Here is a 10,000-nt window from a genome sequence, read left to right on the forward strand (position 1 = left end):
CTAAAATATGAGCTGTGGTGCACTCCTTCTCTTGACACAGGTCACATGCATCATCTTGTGCGAGTCCCCATCTCTTCAAATTCTTTGGGGGAAGCTACAGTGTCATACGTTGAACCAATTACAAATTGAAGCAGCTTCGGGCTCATGTCAAGTAGAATTCTCTATTTCAGGTCGCGATTTTTCACGTTTTCCCATGACGTCCAGCTGCCTTGCACCCCAAGCTGAGCTGCACGAACGTAGCATAAATCGTCATGCTCTGCCGAAACCGCTTTGCACAGCTCCGATCGCCTCTCCTTGCTGGACATCTTGCTCCACGATGCACGGAACTTCAAAGATCCAAGACCTGCACGGCCAAATTGACCCCTAGAAATGTCCTCAAATCTTAGTCTGCCCTCCGCCCTCTCTGCTGCTTCCACTGGTTTCCACTTCCTCCCGCAACAAGCAACTGGTTCACTCTTTTGCACCACTTTATCGGAGCTTTCCCTAAGTTGCAGCAAACTATTTACTGCTGTCTTCTTTACAAGCTCGGTCATGCCGTCCAATGGCAGTCGCAATTTGACCTGCTTACAGTAGAGTGCCATACTGGATAGGTTTCTACTCACACCCAGCCACTTCCGAAGGAACGTAGGCGCAATCGTCTCCAGGCGTTCTGCGTAGGTAAGTGCATTGTCATAAATCATCAGCTGCCACTGGATCCTTGGTAGAATCAGGTGGTTATAACACCAACATTTCATGACACCAGTGAGTACACATTTGTCCAACAGTTTCATCCATCTTTCTAAGAAAATCCCGAGAGATAAACGAGCCTGCTTGTCATTTAGATCTCCATTGATAACCCTCCCCAAGAACTTGACAGGGTTGTTTTGTACTCCTGAGATCGCTTGACCGTTTACTTGAAATGGCTCATCCTACCTAACTTTACCATGGTCCAGAACTAGGAAAGGAGACTTTGTCGGTTTGATCCTCATGCGCGACCACGTCATGAATTCGTTGACTTTATCGAGAACCTGCTGCGCAGAAGCTACTGAAGCTGTAGAAATGGTCATGTCATCGATGTATTCCTTCAGTACTGGTATATGGGTGTCTCTTCCTCATAAAGTATAGTTTCGGGGAAAGCTGGCTTACAAACTCGTTCAGCAGATTGAATGTGGTAACAAATAGGATGGGCGACAAAGTGCAGCCCATGAATATTCCGATGGGAAGATTCTACCACTCAGATGTCCAGGCTTTAACCGCAAAACACGTGCATAAAGTCCCGCGTAGTACGCATCAATGAACTCCACAATATATATATATATATATATATATATATATATGGTGGTTGTCTACTCCTTAAACAGAGTTTGACCACCTCCTGCACCTACACCTTAACCTTTTCATGGCGTCTGATGTGGCTTTTTAAACCAGACAGTGTTTTGAAAAAACACCCACACAGATTGCACCTCTGATTTGCACTACCAATACCTGCAAGTAAGTTCTGCTCATTATGGATCCTAACATGTCTTTTAAGACCCCCATTGGATTTGCAAACCCTCTGGCACACACCACATTCAAACGTGTGCACAGACATATAATCAGAATAGCTGGATGAGGTTTGTTTTCCATGGGTTCGCAGGTGAGATTTGAGGCCAGCCAAGGACAGACATGGTCTGTCACAGACTGTGCACACAAAAAGGTCCTTGTCATTCACCTTCTCAGTCTTTACATTTTTCCTTAAATGTCTATTGAGCCCTGCTTGCATCATCCTGGCCTCTTCAAATGCTTTCACTCCACTCCACACCCTTGTTCGCCATCCAACTCGATCTGAAGCGAGGACTTCTATATCTTTTGGGGCCATTCCAATTGACTTCATAGCAGTCCTTATGCCATCCTTAAACCTTTTTTTTAGGTTTATGCCGATAACGTTTCCCCTCTGCAAGCTCACCATAAAACAGCTGTTTCGGCATGCGTTCATCTGCCATTCGAACAATATGGCCACACCATCTCAATTGGTTCCTCAAAATCATGGCTTTAATTGAGGGGATGCCTGCAGATGCAAGGATATCTGTGTTTGGAGTAAAAGAATTCCATTTAATTCTTAAAATATGACGAAGGCATTTTTGGTGGAATTTTTCTAACATTTTAAAATGCCTTTCATAACAGGTCCAAGTTTCACAGGAATACAATAGGTATGTTAAGACAAATGATTTGTAAAGAGCCAGCTTTGTATTGTTATTTATATGTCGCTGGCGCCAGACGCGTGACTCCAAGCCACCAAATGCTTTTGCTGCCCTTTGAATTCGCAGGTGTATTTCCGTATCAAGATTTCCATCATCTTGAACAGAGCTTCCCAGGTAGACAAATAAATTGACAACCTCAAGTAACTTTCCCTTAACAAAAATTTTAGGGAGGTTACAAACAGCACCATACGCAGGTTGATACATTACAACTGTTTTTTTCAGATTGATGGTCAGGCCAAAATCATCACAAGCTGCATCAAATGCAGATACAAGGGATTGCAGACCCGATTCAGAATGACTAACCAGATCGCAATCGTCAGCATACAAAAGTTCCCTAATAAGTGAAGTAAAAACCTTCGTTTTAAACTTCAGTCGGGTCAAATTAAAAACATTCCCCGTTGTTCGATATTTCATGTAGATACCCTCCTCAGAGTTTTGAAAGGAATGTGACACCACAACGGCAAAGTATATTGCAAAGAGGGTGGGTGCATCAAGGTCTCCCTGCTTTACTCCATTTTCCACAGCAAAAGATTCAGAAAGCCTACCACCAAAATTAACCCTAGCTCTCATATCCTGATGCAAAGCCTTGACCATGTTTATAAACTTTTCTGGGCAACCAATTTTCCCCAGAATTAGCCACAGAGCACTTCGATTAACAGTATCGAATGCTTTGCTCAAATCAACAAAGCAATGGTACAGAGCAAGATTCTGTTCAATGCACTTCTCCTGTAATTGTCTGACAGTAAAGATACAATCAGCTGTGCCCCTGGAGGAACGAAAACCACACTGAGACTCAGACACCATACTTGGAACTATAAAGGTATTTAAACGTTCTAACAAAATGCGGGCGAGCACCTTTCCAACCACAGACAAAAGGGAAATCCCACGAAAATTACCACACAGATCCTTTGGCCCCGATTTATATAAGGAGACAAGAATGGCATCAATCCAGTCTTGAGGCACTTTCTCACTTCTCCAACAGTGACAAATTAAAATATTTAAGAGTTCCATCATTTTGTCACCCCCATATTTCAAGACTTCTGCACAGATTCCATCAGATCCTGGAGACTTGTTGTTATTCAGCTTATTCATAGCTAAATAAATGTCATTTAGAGTTGGTTCAGATGCCATCTCTTCTATAACTAGAAGTTGTTCAATTTTTTCTATCGTCCTCATATTAACGGATGATGGTCTATTCAAAAGTGCAGAGAAATGTTCTACCCAACGCTTATGAATAGAAGCGGTGTCAGTCAGAAGAAAACATCCATCTTCTGTTCTCACTGGAGCTACTGAAGAAGATTTTGGACCATATACCTCCCTAACATAAGAATACAAACAACTGGCATCATTTCTATCAGCTGCTTCTTGTGCCCCTTTTGCCCTATCATTCCACCATTCCTGTTTAATTTTCCTTAGAGCAGTTTGCACCCTCCTTTTCAGCTTTCTGTAAGTTTCATTTGAGTTGGGATTCAATGACTGAGAGAGCAGTGTATTGCCTAAGTTTTGTTTTTTCTAAAAGTAGATCATGAATTTCTGCTGATCTATCTGAGAACCAATCTCTGGATTTATGAGATTTAAATCCCACTGACGAACTTGCAGCCTGAAATACTTTTGTTTTGAAATCTTCCCATAAATTGTTTGGGTCAAGATTAATACTTTCTATAGCGTCGTGGAATCTTTGCAAGTTGCTTGATAATTTAAAGTTTGCAACGTTTAACTTTTTGGGTATCTTAGGACCAGACTGTCGGTTTTTAGGTTTTATCGAAAAATCTATTTTGCCACGCAGTAGATGATGGTCAGTCCAGCTCTCTGCCCCTCTCATGACCCGAACGCTAGAAACGTCTTTCATATCACATTTCCTAATCAAAATATAATCTATGAGATGCCAGTGCTTAGATCTTGGGTGCATCCAGGTGGCTTTATATTTATTTTTCTGCTTAAACAGAGTGTTGGTGACAACCAGATCATTCTCAGTACAAAACGTCAAAAGAGCTACTCCATTTCTATTGCATTTTCCAATCCCATGTCGACCTAAAACAGGCCATGAAACATAGTCCCTTCCAACTCTTGCATTGAAATCTCCCAAAATGACCAGCTTGTCAGAAATTGGTACTTTCCTCAATAATATTCTAGATTGTCATAAAACTGTCCCACAGTTTCCTCAGAATGGGACATTGTTGGTGCATAAATACTGACAACGGTAAGAAACCTACCTTTTGTCAGTTTGATACGGCATGACATGATCCGGTCAGATATACCACTTGGAAGCTCTGCAATGGAGGACACTAATGTATTCTTGAGAGCAAACCCAACACCAGATTCTCTACGCTGACCCTTAGGTAGGCCTTTCCAGAAGATAGTATATCCATAAGCAGATTCCATTACTTGACCCTCACCAGAGAGACGAGTTTCAGAGAGAGTAACTATATCAAGGGAATATTTCTTTAGCTCACATGCAATAAGTGCAGTACGCCTTTCTGGCCTCTTCGTGAAATTATCATCAAGAAGTGTGCGCACATTCCAACAGCCAAAATTCAAACGATGTTTATTTTTACTTTTTCTTGAGGACTGTTTGACCACAGTGGCAGGATGACGACCGGGTCCAGCCTGTGATACACTGGGACACCTGCCGGGCCAGACCTGTTCCCCTGATGTTCCCAAGCCTTTTTTGCCATTTACTGAATTTGTTTCAGACATTTTAAAATAAGTTACAGGTGCATTTTTAGGTTTCTGCCAACCAACCAATTGAATGATTTTACTAAGATTTGGAGTACAGGAAGTACCTGTGCAGATGAATAATTTTTAGTGGGTGTAGCTTGCACTGCACTACCCCCACTTATTAGCCCAAGAAGACTTTCACCGGTGTGACAAGAGAATTGACAAAACCAGGAATTTCCAAGGCCTCAGGTTTTATTTCGGAGATTTCCTTCTCCTAGGTAGATTACCAACCAAGGTTAAAGAGCTTCTACCTGCCCATGAGGTAAGCCGTCCCATTCCAGACACCTAACCGACACTCAGACACTCTGTAAAGTGATCAAATATCACTCCGGTGACCGATGTGGAGCAGCTCATCAAAAAAAAAAAAAAAAAAATTAAATAAATAAATAAATAATAAAAATATATATATATATAAATAAAACATAAAAGATAAAAAATAGTATATATATAAAATTAAAATTATTCATATATACATATTTACAGACATTCACACACATATACACACCCATACATATATATATATATACATATTTACAGACATTTTGTTGGATGGTCGTTGACTGCTCAGGAGTTCATCCGCCCTTTGACAGGTCTTATTTTTCGTCCTGCAGGGTGTCCAACAACATCCTCCTCACCAAGCAAGCCTGGTGGGGTTGCCAGTTTAGTCGTCGACGACCCGACCATGCAACAGGTTGTACTGGATTACATGTTACCAGTAGCACTGAAGAGCGACCTGACATATATATATATATATATATATATATATATATATATATATATATATATATATGTGTGTGTGTGTGTGTGTGTGTGTGTGTACTTGCAAGTTACTTGGTGACCTTACTAATGCCGTTAATAGGAAAAGGGAAAAGTCCAGTCAACACTGGAAAGTAGTTGACGTTAGGAAGGGTAACCAGCTGTAGAAACCTTGTCAAAAGAGACGCTGGAGCTTGGTGAGACCCTGCAGCTCGACGGATTCTGTCGAAAAGTTTAACCCATGCCACCATGGAGAGCGGACGTTTTAGCTATGATGATCAGGATATGGACAAAAAGAAAAAAATGTTGCTGTAAATTTCTTTCAATATCAGAATATTACTGAAGAATTGAAATAAAGAATTAGAGACGAAACAAAACAAGAATTAAATTTAAAGTTGGAGCTACAACCTGGATGGTATCCGTCGACCACAAATAGCTCCAAAGAAGGAATGATACTCACACTATCACAGCTAGACCATGGTAATTTTGATTGCATCGAGGCGAAGAAATAAAATAATGTATATGCCATGATGACGTTGTAATAAATGGCAACAATAAGGGAGATCATAGCCATAGAGATTCCAATTCCTGAAACAGAAGATAAATGAGGTTTTGTTTGTCGAAAATCTTTCTTTATTTCGTCTTTCTTTTTTAATATTGACATTTTTCAGGGTAAACAAAAGTGCATGGTTATTATTTTTCAGGAGATGGCTAAAATCGATGAAATCGATAATAACCTTTCGTTCGTTAATATTTCACATTTAATTCATGTAGATATGAATAGTGAAATTTAATACAATAAAGAAACATTAATGGACAAAGTTGTAGGAATATTTTCCCCTTAAATTTGGATTTTTACTCCGCATACAGCCGTGAAGCAAAAATATGCGCCAAAAAAGGAAAAAGAAAAAGAAGAGAGTAAAGGGAAAACAGAAAGAGGCGAATGTAAATTTTGGAAGGTGATGGTCAGGAACCAAAGGTGGTCTGGTACACCAATGTGCAAGTATTTCATTTAATTTTTATTATTTTATTTGTTTCACTCTTTGACTGCGGCCATGCTGGAGCACCACCTTAAGGGCTTTTAGTCGAACAAATCGACCCCAGGATTTCTTTGTAAGCCTATACTTATTTTATCGCATTCTTTGCCGAACCGCTAAGTTCCGGGGGCATAAACACATCAACATCGGTTGCCAAGCGATGGTAGCGAGTATAATCGCAGACACACACACACACACACACACACGACGGGCTTCTTTCAGTTTCCGTCTACCAAATCCACTCACAAGGCTTTGGTTATCCTGAGGCTATAATAGAAGACAGTTGCCCAAGGTGCCACACAGTGGAACTGAGCCCAGAACTATGTGGTTGAGAAGCAAGCTCCTTACCACACAGCTACGCCTGAGCCTATATTATTTATGTAAATTTGTCTTTTGTTGAACTTAAAGTGTATTGATAAAGGTGGCCACCCCTGTTTAGTAAAATAGTTTCAAGTAAAGGTCCCGGAAAAATTGATGATGTACCTATATCAAATTAAATCAGAGAAATCGAACGTACAATTTATATAAACAATAAATAAACAAACTTTACCTTTTCCGCTGGGATTCATTTCCCAAACCCCTGTTGGGCCCTTTGCTAAGTATTGTCCCATTACTAATTCCATAAAATACATTGGTTTACCAATCAAGAGCTGAAGCACCAAATAAGCAATGAGAAAGGCCGCTGAAAAGAAGAGACAAAAATGGTTAAAATTTAGAACAGTTCACACACACACACACACACACACACACACACACACACACACACACACACACACACACACACACACACACACACACACACGCACGCACACACACGCACGTGTGTGTGTTTGAATGTATGTATTTATACCTATGTCTGTGTGGTTGTCTGTGTCTATCTATATGTGGTTGTTTATCTATGTCCGTCTGTTGGTCTATCTTTCTACCTTGTATCTATCTATCTATCTATCTATCTATCTATCTATCTATCTATCTATCTATCATCTATCTATCTATCATCTATCTATCTATCCTTCCATCAATGCTTGTTTTATATTAGACAACAAAGAAACGTTCAAACATTAAACTCAATACTTTCCAGTAAGTCATATTCGTTTTTTTTTTTTACACAGAAAAGGCTGACAGTTACTTCGTAGTTTCGACTATATAATCTTCATCCGACGAAATATTACATCGGTTTTCCAAACCCAATTTGATGGCGATCCTGTGATAGAATCATCGTAGCCCGAAAACTAGACGTGGTCTAATAGTGCTGCACATAAAGAAATATATTTAAGGATCGTTTAATCGGGTGAATGGAAAAAAAAAAAAAGAATTTGTAAGGAGAAAATATTCTATTGTTTTTTGTCCCAATAAAATCTTTTTTGTTCTGCGCACCCATTTAAATCATCCAAAAGCACATATATACTACAAAAAAATACACCAAATCGTTTTAGTAGTTACTTTTTTTTTCTCCATAAGATAACTCAATAATAAAAATATTAAAGCCAAACTAATTTAGAGTCCAATGAAGGCTACATGGCACAACTTCGAAACAGTGATCTACTATGTCATTTTCATTTTCCATAGCCGGGCTATTTCGTACTTAAGAGGGTTGGTATCTTATATAAATACAACCCTTTTAAGTACGAAATAGCCCGGCTATGGAAAATTAAGGTGAAGATAGTGCCAATTATTGTTGGGTCCTTGGGAATAGTATCAGAAAGTATCAAGAGGAATATCAAGGAAATTGGAATTGAGCGCCCATTAGAACTGTTACAAAACGTTTGCTTCTTTGGCACAGCCAGAATAATCAGGAAAGTATTACATAGCTGAAAAGAGCGAATGGCATGGTACTGTAGACTGCAGGTAGCAAGCCCGCTACGCATGCAAGACTCCAGGAGTTCCAACAAAACCTTTGATAAAAAGAAATAATAATAATAATAATAAAAAAATAATGGTTTCAAATTTTTCCACAAGGACAGCCATTTTGGGGGAGAGGATGTGTCGACCCCAGTGACCGACCCTAGTGGTCCTTTTTTATCGACCTGAAATTTTAAGGGGGGGGGGAAGTCGATTACACCAACCCCAGTGCGTAACTGGTACTTAATTTATCGACCCCGAAAGTATGAAGGGCAAAGTCGACCTCGGTGGCTATTGAACCCAGCACGTAAAGACGGACAAAATAATAATAATAATAATAATAATAATAATAATAATAATAATAACGAGAAAGCAACCATACTCTGGGATATGCCAATACACACATATAGAGAAATTAAGGCCAATAGACCAGATATAGTTGTCAGAGATCATGAAGGAAAAAAATGCTTTCTAATTGATGGATCAATACCAGCAGATGACAACGTTTCTCTAAAAGAAATGGAGAAACTTTCAAAGTACAAAGACCTGGAAATAGAGGTAACTCGAATGTGGAATCTAAAAACAGAAACAATTCCTATCATAGTAGGTGCATTAGGTATGATAAAAATTATTCAGACAAATACATAACAAAAACACCAGAACTTACAAATATATATAACATGCAGAAAATTGCACTACTGGGCACTGCACACATCCTACGCAAAACACTTTCAATACAGTAACCATAAGAGCATCACAGCAAACCACAGCACATACCCAAGGCACACAGAGCTGCACTCGGTAGTGAAGTGAAAGCACGTTATAAAAATAAAACTACCGAATAATAATAATAATAATAATAATAATAATAATAATAATAATAATAATAATAATAATAATAATAATAATGATAATAATAATAATGATAATAATAATAATAATAATAAGAAGAAGAAGATTACACCAGGAACGTTTAACAGAAGATTACACCGGGAACGTTTAACATGTGAGAACGATAAATCCCTGCTCCGAAATTTATCCAAAAACATCGGAAATAAAGACATCGCATGGAGCCAAAAATAGCTGACAAAGGGTTGGACTATATCCGAGTAAGTAATACTCATTGAAATTTATTTCTATTTTTCCAAATATAATGATGTATTTTAACTGGATATCATCTCCGATGCTCGCACAGCATATGTAAACACGCTTGTTACATCAACACCAGACCATCTCCGGCTCCAAACACCATGTACAAAAAAATTACAAATAAATTAAATAATACCGGTATTATTCCACCCAAGAATAACAACCGGAAGTGCGTACTTTAAACTTGTTACGCAAAAAGTACGAAGAGCTGCACGTGCAAAACAATCTGACAACAGAAATGAACGGACCGGTACCCAACGAAAATGATGACCGTCAAAA

General features: G+C 39.0%; 1 protein-coding gene across 2 annotated transcripts in view; it reads right to left on the minus strand.

The window, feature by feature from the left end:
- The window catches only part of LOC106878093 (sodium- and chloride-dependent glycine transporter 2), a 67,559-nt gene that overhangs the window by 30,374 nt on the left and 27,185 nt on the right, over positions 1-10,000 (minus strand). For both annotated transcript variants that reach the window (XM_089360952.1, XM_089360951.1), the window contains exons 3-4: positions 7,281-7,412; positions 6,154-6,281 (exon numbers count right to left, since the gene is read on the minus strand). In XM_089360952.1, coding sequence (XP_089217078.1) covers positions 6,154-6,281; positions 7,281-7,412 — 260 coding nt within the window. The remainder of the gene's footprint in view (positions 1-6,153; positions 6,282-7,280; positions 7,413-10,000) is intronic.

Source organism: Octopus bimaculoides, chromosome 12, assembly GCF_046866305.1.
Source record: "Octopus bimaculoides isolate indiv1 chromosome 12, ASM4686630v1, whole genome shotgun sequence".
Taxonomy (NCBI): domain Eukaryota; kingdom Metazoa; phylum Mollusca; class Cephalopoda; order Octopoda; family Octopodidae; genus Octopus; species Octopus bimaculoides.